We start from the raw sequence: 24,137 nt of genomic DNA, 5'->3' as shown, positions 1-24,137 counted from the left end.
CTTGTTATATGTAGGTTTTCTAATTTTTTTAAAGCTAAGCTTCAGTTAAAAAGAAAATTTCATCTGATTTTTTATCCTTATCTGTACGTACATAGGATATGTTTTTTCCTGTAATACATCATTTAGCAGTTGACCAACTTTGTTCAGATAATTTCTTATAATTTTTTGTTTCTCCCTTTCTTAGGAACAAATTGTCTTTGAAAGGAAAAAAGAATCTTCCTAATATCTCCAGATTTCTTTTTTTTTTCTCTTTAAAAACCCAAGCAGCTAATGGCGTTTATAATTTGTGAGACACTATGCAGATTCTTTCTTCCAAGGGATATATTCTAGTAAATGAAAAACTTTATATACACATATAACTAAAAAATGTAAAATACTTTAGTAAGCAATGTAAGAAAAAACTTACCCAGGGTTGTAGAAGGAAAGAAGGAGAGACATTTTTTGAATATCTATCATGTGTTAAAAAATAGTAATAGTTGAAAAAAAATGATACTGATGAACCTATATATAAAACAGAAATAGACCCACAGACATAGAAAACAAATTTATGGTTACCAAAGGAGAAGGGCGGGGGGTAAATTAGGAGTTTGGATTAACATAACACACACTACTATATATAAAATAGATAACCAACAAGGACCTACTGTGTAGCACAGGGAACTATACTCAATATTTTGTAATAGCCTATAAGGGAAAAGAATCTGGAAAAAAAAAACATATATATAACTGAATCTCTTTGCTATATACCTGAAACTAACACAACACTGTAAATCAGCTATACTTCAATAAAATAAGAGCCATAATGAAAAAATAGTAGTAGTGATAACAATAGTAATAATAGTAATAATAGCTAACATTTTCTGCGTACTTCCTATGTGTCATGCATGGTGCTGGGGGATATCTCATGTAGGCATCATAACAACTCTGTGAGATAGGTAATACATTTATTCCCGTTTGGTAGATAGGAAACTGAGAACATAGAAGGTTTGCAGAGTGAACAGTGTGGGATCCAGGGACTGTCTGAATGAATATAACAGATTAAATTATTGGAAGGAGAGATACCTATTAGTTTGCTATTGTAGTAGCCTGAAGAAGAGATGGTGAGGGACATAACTGAGGCAAAGGCAGTAGGTTGGAGAGGAATTTGAGAGATAAATTTTACATGGAAGTATTTAAGGGGATGATTTCATGTATGGGATAAGGAAGAAGGAGAAGCCAAGGATGTCTCAAAGTGTCACACGTAGGTGGATAAGTAGTTGTTGATATCATTAACCTAGGAAAAGAGAGGGGAAAGAACAGGTTCATGGAGATAGGGGAGAAAGATAATGAGTTTGGTTTTGGACATGCTGAATTTGAGGTACTGTGGGACATTTAGTTAGAGGGTGAACTGAAAAGGGGAACTTCTATGTGTAATAACTGAAATGACCAACTAGAAATTTCATATAATCATTCCAAATTCCAATTTCAGGAAGATACTTGGAAAATTCTACTCATGGAGTCCCGGCTTTGGTGCCGCTTTACCAGCTTCTTATGTGGCCATTCTAATTGAGAGAAAAAGCAGGTAAACTTTTACGTATGTACATATTTAATAGAACTGATTTACTGTCCACCGTCACAGCTAGAGATTTTTTTTGTTTGTTTGTTTGCTTATTGTTTATCATGGTCCAGGGAGGAGAAATATTTCCACATATATTTTTCAGTCTTGCAAATATTGGGCTGGCCAAAAAGTTTGTTTGGTTAGGGAATATGTTGTTCAATACAGTTCTTGGTGAAAATGAAAAATGTGTCTTTTATTTTTACTTAAAATGGAATGAACTTTTTGGCCAACCCAATATTTGATGGAAAATTTAATTTTATACTTATATTATTTAAGTTTTTAAGCCTATAAAAAAACAAAGATTGACATTATATAGTAACAATGCCCATTAGTCTTTGTTTACTAAAAAATTAGAGGGTTCTCTGATGTGCCAAACTAAAACATGGCTTGCATAAATTCTAATTAAAGATCTTTTCCATAACTGCAATACCGTTATCACACCTAAGAAAATAAACAGTAGTTTTCTTTTATCAATTAGATCTGTAATTTGCTTCGGGCTCGTTAACCTCTATTAAATCAATTATTATTTTTAAGATATCTTCTCATTTAAAAAAAATTTTTCATTTTTATCAACTTGAAAATGTTCCACGTGGAATAATAAGATTTCTACAAAATGCTACAAACTGTTATGTAAGTTTTTCAGTTAAGTGAACTGTTGAAGTTAAACATTTTGCATAAAAGAATTTTTACCATTTCAGGAATAATTATTTTTATTGTTCAGAACTGCTTTGGTTCCATCTTTATCCCAGAGAATAAAGATACGGTCATGTATATTAATCAAGATGGGATCATCTTTCAGTTTATGAAGATGTTTGTTATAATCATCAATCCCCTAGTAAGACTATAGATAGATCTTGTTAGGTAACTAAATATTTACTTAATCCACCTGAAGCCATTTTAATGCATTCTTGTAAATATAATAGTATCTAAATTTTTGTGATTCTCTGTTTGATGATACTTTTAGATTATTAAAATTACTAAAATCAAAGGATGTTATAACCCCAGGAAAATCAAGTCAGTATTGCTAGAAACATAGTTTACCCCACCTGAGAGGACAGTACAGAATAGTTGTTAAAAGTGTGGATTCTGGAGCTATAAAATCTGGCTTGGGAGACTGGCTCCGCCACTTATTGTGTGACGTCTATGGCTTATTCCTTACCTGAAAAATGGAGGTAGTGATAATCTACTCACATGGTTATTCAGAGAATTAAGTGAGTTAGTTATGTAAGAGTGCTTAGAAGAGTGCCTGACACATGGTAAGTGTGTTAAGTATTTTGATTGTTTTTTTGCCCATAAGTAAATGAGAGCCTTGTTCTGGTGATTATAACTTTCTGATCAATTTAAAAATCTAAATATTGGTTTTGGAAGTATGATTTCAAAGTATGTACTCATATATGAAACTTTAAAGATGCTTTAAATGAAGTTTGCTTCAATTTATTTTTTAGCACTTGAATAATAAGGTGGCATTTTTGAAGTTATTTGCCTACTTTTCAACAGAAAATGTTGAAATGAACACCTGTGTAACGATCACCTAGAGTCAACAGTTGTTAACATTTTACCATTTTTACTTTATTTGTATGTGATTATATGTCTATGTATGTGTGGTATTGTGTGTGTGCCCGAACCATATAGAAGTACATTGTAGACATCATGACATTTTACTCCTAAATACTTTAGAATGCATATTCTAAAATAAGGGTACTTTCCTACATAATTACAACTCTATTATCACACATAAGAAAATTAGCAGTCATTCCTGACTACCATCTTGTCCATATTGTCCTAAAATGCTTTTTTTTGAACCAGAATCTAGTCACAGTTGATGTATGGTGTTATATTTCTTTATTTCCTCTTAATCTAGGTTAACCTCCCTACTTTTTTTCCCCCATGGCATTGACTTACTGACGTGACCAGGGCAGTGGTCTTGTTGTGTGTAAAACATTTCTGGTTTTGCCTGAAATTTTTCCTCATGGAATTGTTTAATTGGTATTTCCTATAAACTTGAAGTTCAGTCAAAGACTTGATTAGATTTGGATTAAACATTCTTGGTAAGAATTTACTTCATAGATGATGCTGAGGCCATCAGGAGGTCCATAGTTCTAAGTAGTTCTAAGTTTGAATATGTGATTAAAGTGGTAATCGCCAGATCTTTCCAATGAATCTGTTAGTTCTGGTGAATTAGATGAATAGATTTCCTGACATTCCACAACCCTTGCTTGGCTGGAATGAACCTCAGTTGATCGTGACATCACTATTTGTGAAATTGGCTAGTTATGTGTGTGTGTATTCTTTATCAGGTTTAGTTATCAGTGTCATATTTACCTTATAAAATATTTCACAAGTTTTCATTTTTTCCCGCCTTTCTCTGGTATAGTTTAAGTAACAGTGAATTTTCTGGCCTTTGAGTATTTGGTCCATTCCTCTGTGAAACCTCCTGGCCATGGTGACTCTTTTGGGTGTGGTAGTTCTTAGAAAAAGTTATCAGTTTCCTCTGTGGTACTTGGTCTGTTTAAACTTTCAACTCACTCAGTAGAGAAAGAGTTTTAGTAACTTTCTCTAATGGAAACTTATCCATCTCTTACAAATTTTCCATTTCCCCAAAATTATCTATTTTATAAGGATTTTTATATTTATTTGCATGGAGTTTGTACAAAGTAGTCTGTTACGATTTGGTTGAATTTTATGTTTTCAATGGTTATTTCTCAATTTGTTATTTATTTTATATTATTTTTAGCTAGTAATTTTGTTGATTTTGCTTTTCAATGAATCATCTTATTTATTAGTTCTGTTTTTTGGTTTTCTAATTCAGTTCTTGCTTTCATTGTTTTTCCTTCTACTTTTTTTGGCTAATTTGCTTTCCTTTTAAAAATCTTTTTAGTTTGAGGCTTTATTTATTTTCATTCTTTAAGTCTACTGATATAAGTATTTAAGGCTATGAATTTTCTTCTGATCACTGCTTTAATTGTATCCCAGAGATTCTAACATGTAGTATTTACATTATCATCATTTTCTAGAAATTCTATAATTTTAGTTTATTTTTCTCTTTTGATATAAGAATTATTTAGTAGTGAGCTTAAGAAGATGAAAGGGCCTCTTTGTTATATTGCTGGCTCCTGGTAACTCTGCTTAACCATTTGAGGAACTGCCAAAGTGTTCAGTGAAGTTGTTGCACCGTTTTTCACTTTCTCCAGCAATAAGGAATCTCGTTTCTTCACATCCTGGCTAACACTTGTAATTATATGTCTTTCTGATTAAGGTCATCCTAGAGAGTGTGCAGTAGTATTTAAGGTGCAGTTTAGATTTGCATTTCCCAGATGACTAATGGTGTTGAGCAACTTTTCATGTACTCACTAGCCATTTGTATATCTTCTTTGGAGAAATGTCTGTTTTGATCCTTTGCCTGTTTTTTATTGGGTTATTTATCTTTTTATTATTAATTTGTAAGAGTTCTTTAGATATTCTAGATTCAAGTCTCTTATAGGATATATGATTTGCAAATATTTTCTCCCATTCAGTGCCTTGTTTTTTTATATTCTTGATCATGTCCTTTTTGAAGTACATACGTTTTAAATTTTGATGAAGTCCAATTTATGTATTCTTTTCTTGATTGTGTTTTTGTGTCATATTTAAGAAGCCATTACCAATCTAAGGTCACAAAGATTTACCCCTATGTTTTCTTTTAAGACTTTTATAGTTTTAGTTCTTGTATTTGGGTCTTTGACCCATTTTGAGTTAATTTTTATCTATGATGTGAGGTAAGGGGGTATTACGTTTTTAATATCACTTTTCACATGTTTGTTGCTACAACATAGAAGTATGATTGGTTTTTGAGTGTGATCTTGATTCCTGGGACCTTGCTGAATTCACTTATTAGTTCCAGGAGTTTTTTTCCATATTCTTTGAGATTTTTGACATAGAAAATTATGTTGTTGCAAATAGGGACAGTTTTATTTTTACATTTCCAGTCTGTATATCTTTTATTTCCTTTTCTTGCTTTATTGTGTTGGTACGTCCTTTCATTGTTCTTGATCTTAGGGGAAAGGAATCCAGTCTTTCACCTTTAAGTATAATGTTAGCTGTAGGGTGTTTTTTTAAGATGCTCTTTATCAAGTTTAGGAAGTTCACATGTTTTCCTAGTTTTGCCGAGAGCCTTGATCATGAATGGGTATTTTGTCAAATGTCTGTTCTGGATCAATTGATATGATCATGTGGTTTTCTTGTGATTTATTTTAGCCTGATTCTAATATTTTAAAAATATCAACAAGGTCGAAGTGATGTAGTTCTTCATATCCAGCAGGGGTTCTCAATCTTGGCACTGTTGACATGTTTTGGGCAGATAATTCTTTGTTTTTGGAGAGGGCTGTCTTGTGCATGGTACTCATACATACCATTATCCCTCCCTTCCCCTCCCCACCAAATTGAGACAACAAATAATGTTTCCATGGGAAGTATGTTCCCCATGGGACAAATCCCTCCTTTGTTGAAAACTACTGATCTATATCATTACTGAATTTTTTGTCTAGTTTTATCATTTGCTGAAAGGTTTTAAAATCTCCAACTGTGGTTCTGGATTTGTCTGTTTATCTCTTTAATGCTGTCAGTTTCTGTGACGATTTTATTGGTATATACACATTTATAATTGTCATTTTTTTCATGATAAATTGAACATTTTATCAATATAAGATGTTCCTCTATAGCTCAGATAATTCCCTTTGTTCTGATTTCTATTTTATTTGTTATTAATATAACCACTCAGCCTTCTTTTAGTGTTTGCATTGTATATATTTTCTTTCCAATTAATTTCAAGCACCTCTGTCTTTAAAGTGTATTTTTTGCAGATAGCATATAGTTGGGTCTTGGTTTTTAAAATTTATTCTGTGAATTTTTGCCTTTTAATTAGATTATTTTGTCCATTAATATTTGATGTATTATGTTATAGCTAGAATAAGTCTACTGTTTTATCACTATTTTTTTCTCCTTTTTGTCTTTCTCTGTTCCTTTTCCTACATTCTTTTCCATTATTTGAATTTTTATTTTTTTTAGAAGGTGACAGAATGTATTACTTTAAAAAAAATTGTCCCCCACCCCCTTTTTAAAAAGACTGTATTGGGGGGGGAGCAGTTTTAAGTTCAAAGCAAAATTGAATGGCAAGTATAATGATTTTTCATATATCCTCTATCTCTACACCTGCATAGCCTCCCCAGTTATCAACATCACCCAACAGAGTGGTATATTTGTTACAATAGATGAACCTACATTGACACATCATTATCATCCCAAATCCATAATTTACAAGAGGGTTCTTGGTGTTATACATTTATGGGTTTGGGCAAATGTATAAGGACACATATAGGCCATTATAGTATCATGCAGAGTAATTTAACTGTCCTGAAAATCCTCTGTGCTTGCTTATTAATCCCTCTCTCCCCTCAACCCCTAGCACCACTGATCTTTTTACTGTCTCCATAGTTTTATCTTTTCTAGAATGTCATATAGTTGGAGTCATACAGTATGTTGGCTTTTCAGATTGGCTTCTTTTACTTAGTAATATGCATTTAAGCTTCCTCCATGTCTTTTCATGGCTTGATAGGTTGTTTCTTTTTAGAACTGAATAATAGTCCATGGTCTGGATGTACCACAGTTTATTTATCCATTGACCTACTGACAGACATCTTGGTTGCTTCCAAGTTTTGGTAATTATGGATAAAGCTGCTATAAACCTCCGTGTGTGGGTTTTTGTGTAGACATAAATTTTCAACTCCTTTAGATAATTACTAAGGAGTATGATTGCTGGATCATCTGGTAAGCGTATATTTAATTTAGTAAGAAACTGCCAACTGTCTTCCAAAGTGTCTGGGCTGTTTTGTATCCCCACTAGCAATGAATGACAATTCTTGTTGCTCTACATCTTCACCAGCATTTAGTGTTATCAGTGTTCTGAATTTTGGCCATTTTAATACATGTGTGGTGGTATCTCATTGTTGTTTTAATTTGCATTTCCTCGATGATATATGTATTTTGTGGAGCATTTCTTCATATGCTTACTTATTTTAATCTCTACGTGTCTATATGTTTAAAGTGGGTTTCTTGTAGATGACATATAGTTGGGTTATGTTTTGGGATCAACTCTGACAATCTGTCTTTTAATTGTTGTATTTAGACCATTGACATTCAAAGTGATTATTGATATAGTTGGATTAATTTCTACCATATTCATTACTGTTTTCTCTTTGTTGCCTTTGTTCTTTGTTCTCGTTTTTGTCTTCCACTCTTATTCTGCCTTTTGTGGTTTTAACTGAACGTTATATGTGGTTCCATTTTCTCTTCTTAACATATCAGTTATACTTTTTTTTTTTTTTTTTACTTTTTTTAGTGGTTGCCTTAGTTTTTACAGTACATCTTTACAACTAATCCAAGTCCACTTTCAAATAATACTGTACCCCTTCATAGGTAATGAGAGTATCTTATAATAACAAAATAGCCCAAATTCCTTCCTCCTGTCCTTTGTATCATTGTTGTCATTCACTTCACTTATGAGCATTACCACACACACACATACACACACACACACACGATATATATATACATAATCAAATACATTGTTGCTATTATTTTGAACAATTGTTATCTGTTTGAACAATTAAAAATAAGAAAAATAAAATTAAAAAATTTACCTTCACTCATATCTTATTTGATGCTCTACCTTTCTTTATGTAGATGAGTTTCTGACTCATATTTTTCTTCTCTCTAGAGAACATTTAACGTTTCTTGCAGAGCAGGTCAACTGGCAACAGATTCTCTCAATTTTGTTTGTCTAGTAGAATCTTTATTTGTCCTTCACTTTTGAAGGATAATTTTACAGGATGCAGAATTCTAGGTTGGTGTTTTTTTTTCTCTCAATGCTTTCAGTATTTCACTCCACTCTCCTGTTTGCATGGTTTCTGAGGAGAAGTCAGATGTAATTCTTATCTTTGTTCCTCTATAGGTAAGGTGTGTTTTTCTTCTTTTTTCTTTAAGGATTTTTATTTATCTATGATTTTCTATAGTTTGAATAAGATATGCCTGGGTGTAGTTTTGTTTTGGCATTTTTCCTGCTTGATGTTCTCTGAGCTTCCTGGATCTATGGTTCAGTGTCTGACATTAATTTGGGAAATTTTTGAGTCATCATTGTTTCAAATATTTCTTCTGTTCCTTTCTCTCTTTCTTCTCCTTCTGCTATACTCATTACACATATGTTATACCTTTTGTAATTATCCCACAATCCTTGGATATTCTTTTCTGTTTTTTTTCAGTCTTTGTTCTCTTTGCTTTTCAGTTTCTGAGGATTCTACTGATAGATCCTATAGCTAAAGATTTTTTTCCTCAGTTGTGTTCAGTCCACTAATAATCCCATCAAAGGCATTCTTCATTTCTGTCATAGTCCTTTTCTTTATGGTTCTTTCCTAGGGTCTCCGTCTCTTTGCTTATATTGCTCATCTGTTCTTATATTCTGTCTACTTTATCCATTTAGAGCCCTTACCATATTAATCATTGTTGTCTTAAATTCCTGATCTGATCATTCCAATGTCCCTGCCATGTCTGGTTCTCATAGTTTCTCTGTCTCTTCAATTTGTGTCTTTTGCCTCTTGGTATGCCTTGTAATTTTTTCTTGTTAGCCGGACATGATGTACCAGGCAAACGGAATTGCTGTAAATAGGCCTTTTGTAACGTGGTGGTGAGTTGTGTGGGGAAGGGAAGTGTTCTATAGTCCTTTGACTCGGTTTCAGCCTTCCAGTGAGCCTATGCCTGTGGACTGTGAACTTTACAAGTGTTTCTCAATTTTCCCCCTCCCCCTTGGTGGGGCAGGATGGTTAGAGTGTGCTGGAGTTGGGTTTTTCCCCTTCCTCCATGTGGAATTCTAGAGCCACCTGGAGTTGGGTATTTTCCTTCCCCAGGTGAGTTAGGCTCTCATAATACCCCAGCAGGTTAGGCTCTACTTAACTAGTTTCCCCTGAGGGCAGCCAGTGCTCTGGCTTATTTCAAAATGGTTCCTTTTCCCCTCCCCCTACTTGGAAATACAAGGGGATTTTTCTCTGATATTTACTGTGAGAACCTATTCAAGCTCCTGGAGGTAAAACTGAAAAAAGTGTGGGGCCCCCTTAAGACTGATACCTCTGTAATTTTTAACTTCCACACTGAGCCTCCTATTTATCAATTACAGTGCAGACTTTCCTCTCCTGGCTCTCATTCCCTCTGAGGTTTCAGCTTGTGAGTCTGTGCTCTGTTAAGTTGTAATTCTCTGTATCTGCCTGCAGTCTCTCCAGTTTTGCGGGCAGCAGTTTGCAGTGTGACCTTACTTTTCTTGTGGATGTTAAGTTTTCAGTTTGTTGAGCTTTTTACTTGGTGTTAGGACTAAGTGATCACTTCCAAGCTCCCTACATGGAAACTGGAAACTGGAAGAATGATTTTTTTTTTTTAGAATTCCATTTCTATGTATTTCTTTTTAAAATATTTTTCTTTTGTGTTTGTGCTTGCTCTACAGGCTACATTATATATATTTAACTTTATAGCTTCTTAGTGTTAATATTATCACCTCCCAAAATGTAGAAATATGTTTAGGTCCATCTTAGAGGCTACTTATTATAGGATTCTTTTTCCCCTTTCCTTTCTTTTTTCTTTTTCTCTCTTCTCCACATCTGCGCCCCCCCCCCCACCTTCTTTCTTTCTTTTTTTGCTAGCCAATAGTCAGTTACTCTGGCACCAGGAGTTCAATAGTCCATTCTTTCTCCACTGATTTGGAATGTTCCTTGTCATATACCAATTTTTCATATATATGTGTGTTTTGTTGATTTCTCAATTTTTTCCTGTTGATGTATTAGTCTAGGTCTTATCTTTACAATTTTAGTTTCAAAAGAGTCAAGTTTTTCTTTGAAGACCAACATTTGTTTAAATACCATAATAATTCTAAAATAAAATTGTGTTATTGATATTAAAAGCTATAACTTCTTAAGGCATAAAGAGGTTTCCTAGAAGTGAGGTGATAACTTGGATTTTGGTTACTAGTTTATTTCCTATTCTCCGTTTACATTTGGTAGTACACTATTTTTTTTTTAAGTTTTCTGATTTTATTTTTTTAAGTGAGCTATTGCACTAGTATTTTATTCATAGACAGTAGGTAGTCATAGAAAATTGGTTCTAGATTATGGCCTGTTCTAAATATTAATTGGAGTGGATTTACTGTTTTGAAGACCTGATCAGAATTTTAAGTTTGGCTTCTTTATAAGTATTATCCCATGGTTGCTGAAGAAAAATTGATCCTTATCTTGATGTGACTGTTTAGTAGTCGAACTTTTTGTGATATGTATTGATTCTGTTGTTTATTAGGTGATGCAGTTAATACCTGGAAATAGCTTTTGAGTTCTTGGTTTTTTTTTTTTAGAATTGTGTATGTATATGTGCATCAGCCACAAATACTGGTTTGGGGGTCTAATTAAAAACTTTAAAATTTAATTGTATAGTATTGTTCAGAAGCTGGTGACTTACTGTTTAAAAAGCAGGTTTAAAAGTTTTTTTTGGCATTAACCTTAAAAGATAGAAAAGCAAATCTTTTTGCTTTATTTCTTTACAAGTTGCTTTATAGTGTGTCTTATTTTAAGAAAGTATGGTGTATGTTTATCTGGAATTGTGCAAAAGTTAACTCAGTGGTCTTACTTGCTTTGAAAAAGTATTTTTTACTTAAAACAAATTTTTATTGATTTCATTAAACATCAAGATCCCCGAATAGACTGTAAGTAATTTACAAATTGAAGTTATGTGTATTTCAAAATTATTACATCTAGCCCAAAATGAAGCATATTAATATTATAGTTTTTACTTTAAGGAAAAGGAATTTATAATCATGCCTTTAATTCACAAAGAAAGTCAATGATATGTTGGTGGAGATAGCCAGTAGGCAGCTTGAAATATGAGTCTAGATTCAAGAGAAGCACAGTAGTTATATAAATAAAATTGGAAGTTTCCTTCTTGTAGGTTATCATTGAAGCTATGGGAGAAGATCAGAGTCTCAAAGCTCAGAATAAGAAGAGGTCTGAGGTTATAAGTTGGGAAACAGCAACATTTAAGGAATCAGATTTCAATTGATCTTTTATCAATTGATCAGTTGTCAGTTCATCCTTTTAAAAATAAATATCAGTAATATATTAGAAAGAGTAGAAGAAACAGAATGTGGAAGATAAGCAGTTTTTTTCAAATTAGCAAATAGTGGTAATCCTAATTTTTAAATCTCTAAAGCTGTATTTAATAAAATCTTTACTGAAGTTATACATTTTGTATAATCAGTTTTTCAAAAAGCATTTAATGAGGTACAAGCATACAACATGGTTATATATACACACATATGTATGATGGATATATATATAGATGTATAAGTGAAGATCTATCTATATTCATAAGTATGTCTTCATCTACATTGGTTTAAACTTATTTCCTCCCAACTTTCCAACTCATCCATCCATTTATTCATCCATCCCTGCATCAGTTCCTCCATCCATCCATCCATCTTTCCCAATCTCCTTCCCGCTACAGAATTAAGCATGCTTTGCCAGCTAGTTCCTAACACCTTGTAAGAGGGCAGCTTGCTTAAATCTTAATCGCATCACTGTGGGGTTCTGTGAAAGCTTTGAAGTTGTTTCCAGGGTTGCTTAAAAAATTTGTGCCACAAAGAACTGTGATCGTAGTTACTCAGCAGGAAGCATTGGTAACATCTAGTTTATCCTTAGGTGGGCTGTTAAGAACTAGTCTTCTCTTTCTTTTTCTAGGAAGTGCTTTGTTTGTGGTTCAGAAAGAAGTTGTTCTGATGGATTTTGTTTTGTAGAATTGCTATGGATTTGCTTTGATATTTAGTATTAGTTTAGGTAAATTGAAACTGCAGGGTGCTCAAACATGGACGTGGATTAAAGTATCAAAAATTGCATATTTATTCTAAGCATATTCATGGCTTGAGTTGTTAAATTACACTGTTGTAGTTATGAAACTCCCAAGCAGATATGACCAAAATGAATCAACTATATAATATGTGAATAAAAGAATACTTATAAACTGGCCTATAAATTCTTGGTATCTTCAAGTTTCAGTGTCATGTTCACAGGAAGAAAATTAAATTACCTTGCAGTCTTCTGAAAAGCTTGCTCTGTATTATCCACTATATATAATAGAATGTGATTATAGACTCTTGCTCTAGACTGGAAGTTTACCTTATCCATTCTTATACCTTAAAGAAGTATTTTATACTCTTCTAAAACATTCTGACAGATGAAATCTATTATATTTTGAAAGACTTTCTGAAATGATTAAATATCGTCTCTTGGTAACCATTACAATGTTTAAGAACAATCACTTTGTTTTTCTTTAATCTCTAATTTCTCCTTATCCATAGAACACAGAACACACATATTTTATATGTATACATAGAATATATAAATATTTAGAATTTAGAGGTTACACCATTCTTCCTGTATTCTGTAGTGACCTTAGTTATGAAATGTTATATACAGTGTCATTCAGAAATTTGAGAAAGTTAGCTAAAGAATATTTACACTAAAGTTTCCAGAAAAAAAGCATTATTGTTCATCTGATTAGACAAAATAATGTCGTTAGAAGATAATCCTTGGAATTTCAATAGAATGTGAGGATACCTTTTAATCTACTGAGATGTTAAGAAAATTTAATTATTTTAATATTTTCCCACAGGAGTAGTGATACTCTGATTACAAAGAGTTAGTTCTTACAGCAGTGGTTCTTAATACTTTTTTAGATAGTACCCTTTGATGTGCACACCCACTTACATTTTTCATGCAAGTTTAAAAGATTCACCCCCTTTCCCCATCAAAAAAAAAGAAAAAAAAAGAAGCCTATCTGTAGTTTGAAGAAATACTCGACTAACTTTAGACTGCTTATTCACTGAGCTTCACCAGTCTTCTAATCTAGTGATTCTCAGCAGAATGGGAGTATCTGTGTATCAGAGTCTCCTGTGAAGTTTAAAAGGTTATTGTCCTCCTTGGCCCCAGCCCTTCCTCTAGGCCACCTTTTGTTCTAATTGGCACCTCCCCCTTCCCCATCACTGTTGTAGCAGTGTTTTATAATATATAACTTGGTTTCCAGAGAGAATTTACGCACTAGGAAGGGAGTGACTTGTTTGTCTTCAGACTTAGGCTAGATACAGTCAAGTGTTAAATAAAATTGGTATTTAATTAGCTTATCTATTTCCTATGATACTGAACATCTCTGGAGAAGTGTTAAAATAAATCACTGTTCTGATATTCTAACCTACCAAGTTGACATTGGAATGGAGGTTAAAGACGTACCAGGTAAAGGCACCAAAAAGAGTCTGGCTATGTAATCCAACATATCATGCCCATCACAGGCATCGTCCTCTCATTCTTTTTTTTTTTTTTTTTAAACTTTTACATTCATTCATTCATTTATTTATTTATTTATTTATTTATTTATGACTGTGTTGAGTCTTCGTTTCTGTGCGAGGGCTTTCTCTAGTTGCGGCAAGCGGGGGCCACTCTTCATCGCGGTGCGCGGGCCTCTCACTATCACTGCCTCTCTTGTTGCGGAGCACAGGCTCCAGACGTGCAGGCTCAGTAATTGTGGCTCACGGGCCCAGTTGCTCCGCGGCATGTGGGATCTTCCCAGACCAGGGCTCGAACCCGTATCCACTGCATTGGCAGGCAGATTCTCAACCACTGCGCCACCAGGGAAGCCCCGTCCTCTCATTCTTGAGGCTATTAGCTTTGGGTTGGAATTCAGATAAAGCTGGGAAGGAGGTGATCTTCCTCATTGTTTGGGAATGATAAATTGAAACTTGAGACCAGAATAGGACATAATCTAATAACGATGCATCCTCAGTTTTTCCCAGTAGTAAGAATGTGTCAAGGCTTTGTTCATCCTCATCACACAGAAGCCTGCTAGGACAGCATATTAAACAAGTCAGTGAATTTTAGAATTGTAAGGTAACTTAGGACTTCCCTGGTGGCGCAGTGGTTAAGAATCCGCCTGCCAGTGCAGGGGACACGGGTTCGAGCCCTGGTCTGGGAAGATCCCACATGCCGCGGAGCAACTAAGCCCGTGCGCCACAACTACTGAGCCTGTGCTCTGGAGCCCGCGACCCACAACTACTGAGCCCACGTGCCACAACTACGGAAGCCCGCGCGCCTAGAGCCCGTGCTCCGCAACAAGATAAGCCACTGCAATGAGAAGCCCGCGCACCGCAACGAAGAGTAGCCCCCACTCGCCTCAACTAGAGAAAAGCCCGCGTGCAGCAACAAAGACCCAGTGCAGCCAAAAATAAATAAATAAATAAATAAATAAATAAATAAATAAATAAATAAATAAATAAAAAGAAAGGTAACTTAGTAATGTAAAGATTTTCTGCTGTAGAAGCAGTGCATTGGAAAGAACGTGAAACTGGAGTCAGACGAACTTGCTTTTTGCTGCTTTTGTATTTTTAAGGAAACCACTTCTTTGATTCTTGGTTTTCAATAGAGAGAGGACAGTAGTATCTGTGTTACACTTCATAGAACTAGTGAGAGGATAAAATCTGATTTCAAAATATTAATTATACCTTGTAAATTATTAAATTTTATACAAATGTGTGACAGATCACATCTTTGCAAATAAATTAGTATCATTAATTGGCCCTCGCTCTGTCCGGTGGCTATCTTTTGTGATTATATTTCTATAATACATGTTTATAATGTGTTCCTTTTTATAAAACTGGGTTCCTCCTAACACCTTGCTTAGTAATTCTACCATTTGCTTAGTGTCCATAGATGCCAAGTACTATTATTGCAGGTCTGTGAAAATGTAAAGGTTAACAAGATAATCTTTGCTCAATAAAGGTAAACACTTATAGATGGAAGCTAGTGATGATTCCGGAGCTGGATTACTGTTACTATTAGAGGCAGAATGAGATTAGTGGAACAAATGTTTTTAAAGATAGCATCATACATTAGTTCACTTCATAATGAAAAGTATTTTCAGGGACTACCACTGAAATTACAGAAATATTTTTATTTTGGTTTTGTAATGAAGAATATTATTTTTTTTCTTCATACGTAACCAGCTGTTGGTAAGAATAGGTATCACTTGAGAAGGATTTAACTTCTGTGTATGTGTGACTCTTGGATGATGATGTTACCCTAACTTTTCTTGATATAATTTATTTAAAATAAGTACTATTAGAACATCTTTGATTTAGAATTTGGTTGGAACTAATAAGATTGGTAAGGATTAGTGAGAACAATTTCAATTCATATGTACAAATCATAGAAAAGAAGAGCTAAAAGGGACCTTACAGATCATCTTATCACTGATTCTGAAATTCTTTTTTAGAAGGTCAGTAGACTTGTCTTGTTCTGCTGAGGTGCATTAGGACCTGCTAAAGAGGGACATTGCTGGGGGAGGTATGGCCCAGTGGGTATGCCTAGACCGCCTCCTCCTTTCAACCAGGGTGGCCCAATGATATGTTTTATATATTGCTGATAAATGTAAGTTTTTTTCTTTAAATAGTTTTTATGTTTGAAAATGTAAATTAGATAACTAGTTTTGTTCCCTTATTTTTATGACAAAATTACAGGGTACCAGAGAATTAAAGTTAACTGGAACCCTGATTTCCTAACTTCACTTCAGCATTGTTCACTTATATCATACTGCCTCCATGTGGCTTTAGTAAATTAAAAATCCTATTAAGCCATGTTAAATGATGAGCACTCAAGACTTTGTATGACTGGATCTGACATCAAGAAGATTTGATGGATGATGTTAATATCAAGACCTGGCATGATATTTAAGTGAAAGTGATTTGATATTGTTGCTTCTTTTATATATAAAGTAGTAGTTTCTTTGAGTTTTAAAAAAATGTTCATAGTTGAAACTCAAATAAGTTTTTATAATTTTCAGAGTTTGTTATTTGAACTCTGCCCTTGAACTCTTAAAACATTAAAGACGTCTTTCTTAGAGGATAGGATGTGTTTCATTTATGGTCTCATGTGCAGATAAGTTAAATAAAGTGATTAAGGGCATAAAATTGTCCTTATCTTTGAGTTTCTAGATGAATTCTCATTAAGTAAGAGTAAATATGCATTTAGTAAATATGCAGTTTTTCTGTAAAGTGAGTGTTTATAGAGCTTTTGTTTGTCCTTTGGCATTAGAGAATTAACTTACTGCCTGACTTTTCACTTAACAGTGAAATTAAAACAAGGTGATTTTGTATGATTTGTAATGGCATCTAATGAACAGTTGCATTGTGTGTGAAACAAATAGAAGATCTGTTTTTTTAAAAATAAATATGCGTTTAGTTAGAATTGATATGGCCTTGACATTTTTGGCAAGATGAATTTGTTAGGATTCTTCATTAAATTTAGAATTCTCTAGCATAAACTTAGACTAATAGCAAATTGTACCTCTCTTCCTATTAATAGATAATAAGGTACTAGTAGTTTTAAAAATTGAGATGTAATCGACATATAACATTATATTAGTTTCAGGTGAACAATATAATAATTAGATATTGGTATATATTGCAAAATGATTATCACAGTACGTCTAGTTAACAATTACTAGGCAATAGTAATTTTAAAGAGTTTTAATTAACGAGCATTAAACAGAATGTTTAATGACTACAGATTAGAATGACTTGTAGAATCTATTTACAGCCAACTATTAGGGTACTGAAAACTTATATCAGCATAATCTATCCCTTTTCCACAACTTCTGATAATTGTTTTGGTAGATTTCTAAAAAAGTGATAAAGTGATTATTAAGTCAAATTGATGGTTAGTCTCACACTGTCTCTTCTTAAAATTATTTGCAGGAGAGGGCTGCTCACAATTTATATGGCCAACTTGGTGAGTAATTCTTTTTTTTTTGCTTTGGAGGTTTTTCCATGCACCTTTTATCCTTTTTTTGTTTGTTTTTTTGAATCAAGTTCCCTTAAAAAAAGAAAAAAAGAAAACCTACTTAAATTTGAGGATATTTTCTGTCTCTGTTTTAAAGGATAGACTTAAATGTTTAAAATAGCTTTGATGCTCTCTGGTTTATTCCTGTCATATATGACTGAATTGCACTTACTTCAGGAGAAAGATGATTCACGGCCCTGTGTCCTTCATGACTCTTTTTTCCTCAAAGATTAGATCTTCATCTTTGATAGGGTATATATCTATATCTGTATATGTCTCTCTATATATCTTTAATTTCATTTCACACTCTGCTTCTATTGCTAACTTCTTGTGGCAAAAAAGATATAAGGATGAGCTTTTATGATGCACAGTTTTCTTGGAATCAGAATAGCATTCATTCTATCTCTAAATACTGAATATATTTAATAATATAATTAGCTAGGCTTCTAAATTTCTAAGTTTTCAGAATTGAAATTAATGTTGTCTAGTCTGATATTTACTGTAAATATATAATCAAGGTTATATGATTTTCATTGTCAAGTTCATATTTTAAAAACATATTTGTATTAAAACCTTTTAAAGTTGTTTAATAGAATTGATAGGCGACATTGAAAAATTCAACTAAGGAAAGATGAATTAATTATGTGTTTACCTAAGGATAGGTTTTTGAATTTTGTAACAAGGGAATGTAGTTCAGGGTTGTATTCAGCAACTTATTTCAGTTTTAAAATATTTAATTTTTGCTCTGTTCTTACCATGTGTCAGTTACTGTGCTATATGCTGGAAGGCAAGATGAAGACAGTCCTTGTACTTATGGAGTTTGCTGTCTAGTGGAAAAGTCACAATAGAAATAATAATGTTTGAAAAGGACTGAAAGATGAATTATAGGGTGCTGTGGAAACCATAATAGTAGCACCAAACTATGCTAGGTGCTGCTTTTCTTTCTGATTTTGTAAAAAACTTAAAAATATTACATCTGCATACTAGAATAGATCTGAGTTTTAATGCATTTTTTTTCTTTTAGTTATACACATGCTTTTCTATACTACCACATGGTGATACTTTAATACTGAAATACTATATGTATTTACACACTTATCTTAAATTCTAAGTAAACTTCCACAAACTTTTTTTGTGTTGCTCGTTTAGATTGGAAGTTCCTGGAGAGAAGATATTTGATTTTGATTGATATAATCAATGTTGGAAAACGCCCTAAAAATACTGTATTTTTTTTAAGATTAAACTTTTTATTTTGAAATAATCATAGGTTCATATGCAGTTATAAGAAATAATAGAGAGATCTCATGTTACTCTCTACCCAGTTTCCCTTAATAGTATTATTTTACAAAACTGTAGTAGTATCAAAATTAGGATATTTACATTGATATTTATTGTAGTCGAGATAGAGAACATTTCCTTCACAGGGATCCTTCATGCTGCCCTTTTGTAGCTACATTTACTTCCCTCTGACCCTTACCTCCCATTCCTCAACCTCTGACAACCATTAATTTATTCTTTATTTCTGTAATTCTTTAAATTCTATAATCATTTCAAGAATGATGTATAAATAGAATTATATAGTACATACTATTTGTCATTAGCTGTTTTCACTCAACGTAATTCTCTGGAGATTCAAGTTGTTTGGTATATCAGTAGTTCATTCCTTTTTACTGCTGAGTAGTATATCATGGTATGGCTGCACTAGTTTATTTAACTATTCACCCATTGAAGAACATCTGGCTTGTTTCCAGTTTTTGGCTATTACAAATAAAGCCGCTATAGATATTCATGTGCAGGTTTTTGTGTGAACGTGAGTTTTTATTTCTCTGGGATAAATGCCCAGGAGTGTAGTTGCCAGGTTGTATGGTAGTTGAATGTTTAGTTTTTAAAGAAACTGTTAAACTGTTTTCCAGAGTGGCTGTACTATGTTGTTTTGATAGTGTTCCCAATTTAGAATAAACCTTTGAATCTCTCGATCTTTCTAAATGGGAAGCTTTTTGTGTTAACTTAATATTAACATTTGTCTGTTAAGCAGATTTGTACTTTTTATGTCCAGATTAATAAATTTCAGTATTAGACAAGTTTTTCAGAAAGTGCAAAATATGAATTGGTCTTTTATCTTTTGTCAGCCAGGGTCTGTAATTTAAAAGTTTACTGAGATCAAAGGCTTTACACATGGATTTTTGACTATGTCCAAAGGAAATGAATTTGTACATGATACATTCTGGATACTAATGATAGTCTTAGTATCTTCATCGTCCCTTCCTCTGAATAGAGCCTTTTATTTATACTATTGCTGTATAACTATTACTTAACTAAGAGGGTGGTTAGTGCAGAATAGGTAAGAAATACTTTCTGAGACTGAGTTTAACCTTAAGAAATAACTTTGTCCTGTAACTCTATTATGTTGCTCACTAGACTAAGTTGAGATTGTTGGCTTATTTTAACATCAACGACAAAATTTCTAAATGTTGGGAGGTTTTATTTTAAGAAAATTATTCATTGTATTTAGGTATGTGTTTCTGATTTGGAAAGTAGAGAAAGACATGAAGAAGAAAGTAAAAATCATCTGTAGTTTTACTGTGTAGTAATTACTAACATTTTAGTGTTTATTTCTTTATTCCCTTCCCTTTCCTCCAATGTACCTATATAAATACACAAACATAGATGCACATTCACATTACACATTACACATTATATACCCATTAAAAAAAAATTGGGGGCATACTGTTTTGTGACATCTTTTGTTACTATGCCATATAGTTTTGATTGCTCATGGTATTAAATAATCATTTTTTGAGGGTGTAATCCTACCTTTTCACATACTTCTTGGTTATATTTTTATTATATTGGGTTGGTTTTATACATATACACATATATACAGTCCTACTCAAAATGTTAGATGACAGTAAAATACTCTTTGGTTAGTAATAATATCATTTTGTTAGTTTTGGCTGTGACAGTTACCCACTCCTTATTTTGATCAGGAAATTTCAAAGGCATTGCCATGCCTTTGAATGAATACCTGATAGAAAAATATGCAAAACCGGCTTTGTATTATCTTTATCATCTTTGTCTTTATTTTTATCAGTGAACACTTATTGAGTGCAGAGCACTGTGCTATGTATTTGGACACAAATATAGCCATTATTCTGTCCTTGAAATTAATTTAGTTGAGGGAATAAGGTATCTCTAGATCTGGATTTAAAATGAATAGGTAATAAATAGTCCAAGATAGTGTATTCATGTCAAATATATGATTAGACAGTACAGTCTTTAGAACTGTAGAAAAGGGAGTTATCTTTGGGCTGGGGATATCAGAGAGGGTTTTATGAATTACATGGGACCTGAACCTTGAAGAAAGGAGAGGAATCGGAGATAGCTCCATCTTAGAGATGTGTCACTGGTGATCACAGGACAAAACTGTCGCCTTTCCAAGGATTGCCAAGTTGAGGCCAAGGTTTAGGAACAAAAAAAAGAATAAGCAACATTTGCTGAGTATCTACTCTGTTAGACACTGTTGGTGAATTGGGGTTACCAAAATAAACAAGGTATAGTCCCTGCTTCCGAGGACCTTATATTTTACTGAGGGAGAGAGAGGTGTAAGCCTCATCTCTGTTTTTTAGCATTGATAGTTGTCTCAAAACAGAAAACAGGACAGTGTTTATACTATGTAGTTGTGAATATAAATTTTGCTAATGCTGTGTTTATGTTAGTGTTGTAGGGGGCAGGTAGAGAGCCACATACTCTAAATAAGGGACATCTCTATTAATGCTTTTGTTATTATAAGAAGATCTTCCCTTGGGCTACTCTTATTACCCATGATATATGTCAGGAAGCCCTGGTAAGTCTCAGTTCTTAGACCTAAGTAATTTATAGCCTTAGCCATAAATGTCATAAATTATAATTAAACTAGCAGTTTTAAAGATTACAGAGTCTTACAATTTAATATAATTTAATTAATACCCATGTGAAAATGTCATTGATTTCTTGTTCTATGTTAGCAAATTTTAGAAAGAAAAGTGTACAATTTTAAAAATTGTATAATTTTTTTAGATTTTTAGCATTGTTAGAGAATTAGTTATTAAAGGGCAAAATGTGTAAAAGGTACACAGAAAAGGTATGAAATAAAGAATTAAATATTTTCTCTGGCATTTGCCTAAGATATGGCTAGAAGATGATGGAAGTGTTTTCCTGGCGCTAATATGCCAGAGCCAATTACCCACAAGAACATAAGCTGCTAGCATTCAACTTTGCCACAGTATGATTTAAAGGAGAATACATAAAAGTTTGCATTTACATGATTTCCCTTTATTTCGTTGGTTGTGACAATGACTGAGGATTCCAGTTTTTCAAAATTTATCATTTGCTGCTAATAGTTAGTTCTAGTTCATTTCTGTTTCATTTAATTATAATTTATGACATTAAAAAATCTATGTTAACTCCCTTTGAACACTTCTCTCTGCTTTATGCCACCAAGCATTCAACAATGCATGCATTTTAAAATTGTAAACATATACCTACAGGCTTGTCTCTAGCATTTGTTTTTTAATTTTGAACATGCAGTGTCTTTGATTAAAACATCTGTATTTGATTTTTCAAACATAAGGTTTGAAAATGTTGATTCATAAGTTTTCTTGTAAGACCACTTCAGTTTAATTAGATCCAGCAGATATTGATTATATATCAGCTATGCTAGGCACATGAAGATACAAAAGAAATACAAAACGGATTGTAAACTAGTTGGAGAAATTTGACAGATGAACTCGAAAAATAATAAACTGAAAGTATTAAATTCAAAAAACAATTATAAATACTCTCTTAAATTGCTCCCCTAAGCCTTCCTTTTGCAGCAAATGACATCAACCATCCATCCAGTTGCTCAGGCCAGAAACTTAGGAGTTTTAACTCTTTTCTTCACCTTATACTCGGTCCAATCCATTGTAGAATCTTATTCTACTTCAAAAGTATACTCTGGATCTTACAGTGACTCATTACCTACACAGCTATAAACAGAATCTGAGCCCTAACATCTCTTGCCTGAGCTATCTGAATAGCCTGAATGGTTTACATCCTCCCAGTCCTGTCTTCTTATACAGTCTGTTTTCCACATAGCAGTCAGAGTCATTGGGAATGCAAATTAGAGCTTGTTGATCTTCTGCTTAAAATTCAGAAAAACCTTCCCATCCCACTTCTCACTGCACCCTGGATACAATTAAATGCCTCACAAGGCTGCTACCTCTCTGACTTCATCTACTTTCTTCTCATTCTTTACACTGGATTTCTTTTTGTCTGTAGACTACTTGAAGCTTATTAGTCCTTTGAAGCCTTACCACTTGCCTTTTGTTTGTTTGTTTTTTTGCTTGGAAATTTTTTTCCCTAGGTTTTTCTTGGCTAGTATCTTCTCCTTATATGGTTCTTAACCCATTGTTACATCCTGAGAGAGGCCTTCCTTTACTATCATAGTTAAAGCAGCTTCACCTCACCTCTCTAACTCGTAATCTTTTTCATGGCACATATAAGTAAATTTTAAATTTTAAAATTAAATTTTCTTGTTTGTTGCTATTCTTCCCTCACTGTATATAAGCTGCTTAAGGGCAAGAATTCTTGCTTATTCACTGACATCCCTAGTACCTACACACAGTGTTTAGAATATATGCTCAATGAATAATTTTTGAATGAATGGAGATTGAAAGCAAATACTCTAGAAAATGGCAAAGATGAGAGAGAATGACCCTTCTCTTCTAAGTTGGTGAACATAATACCTGTGCTTCTTCTTTCCCCACCCTCTTCCATTAGCCTTGAGACCCAAGTTCTTTAAGCCAACCAAATGACCTTGTTTTCCCAAAGAAAGGTAAACAAAAGTGGATCTTTCCTCAGCTGAGTTCCTGAGCTAGTAGATTCCTTTGTTGGATGCTTTTGTTTAAAACAAGTACCAGAATTAGGGATGCTCTTCCTCTCTCTGTTCTTACTCTGATTCTTTGAGTCACATTGAGGAATGTGCTTCTGGTACCCAATATAACATTGGACAATGTTGAGCTCTTATCTTCATTTGGTAGAAGCTGAGATACTTTGTTATCCAAGGTGAATAGATTCTTGAAAGTTGCCATGGCCAACTTGATCACAAAGGCAGACACGGAGCATGAAAAGGGGAATTATTAGAGACTCCCTCTTATTTTCTTTTACTGGACAATTTAATACTGCGTTTTGAAGATCTGTCCATATTGTATTTACTTTGAACTTGACAGCATGTTTTCGAGACCTATGTGTGTTGCTTTATATCCTTCCACTGCATTGCTCTGACTGCTGCATAGTGTGCCAGAATATCCATCCCCTATATATACCTTATAATAGCTTTATTGAGATATAAATCACATACAATAAAATTTACCCCTTTGGAATTTACATTCCAGTGGTTTTTAGTACATTCACAGAGTTGTGCAACCATTACCACCATCTAGTTCATCTACTACATTTTACTTGTTCATTCTTCCAGTGATGGATATCCGGATTGCTTCCAGCTCCTCAATATCACAATCAATATGGTGATAGTCATCTTTGTACATGACTATTTTGTGAATTTCTCTGGATGTGCATGA

General features: G+C 33.4%; 1 protein-coding gene across 3 annotated transcripts in view; it reads left to right on the top strand.

Annotated features, from left to right (window-relative positions):
* Positions 1 to 24,137, top strand: part of TMEM135 (transmembrane protein 135) — a 244,678-nt gene that overhangs the window by 42,507 nt on the left and 178,034 nt on the right. For all 3 annotated transcript variants that reach the window (XM_059930619.1, XM_059930620.1, XM_059930618.1), the window contains exons 3-4: positions 1,469 to 1,561; positions 17,454 to 17,487. In XM_059930619.1, coding sequence (XP_059786602.1) covers positions 1,469 to 1,561; positions 17,454 to 17,487 — 127 coding nt within the window. The remainder of the gene's footprint in view (positions 1 to 1,468; positions 1,562 to 17,453; positions 17,488 to 24,137) is intronic.

This window comes from Balaenoptera ricei, chromosome 8 (assembly GCF_028023285.1).
Source record: "Balaenoptera ricei isolate mBalRic1 chromosome 8, mBalRic1.hap2, whole genome shotgun sequence".
Taxonomy (NCBI): Eukaryota; Metazoa; Chordata; class Mammalia; order Artiodactyla; family Balaenopteridae; genus Balaenoptera; species Balaenoptera ricei.
This window is presented reverse-complemented; position numbering and strand designations above follow the sequence as displayed.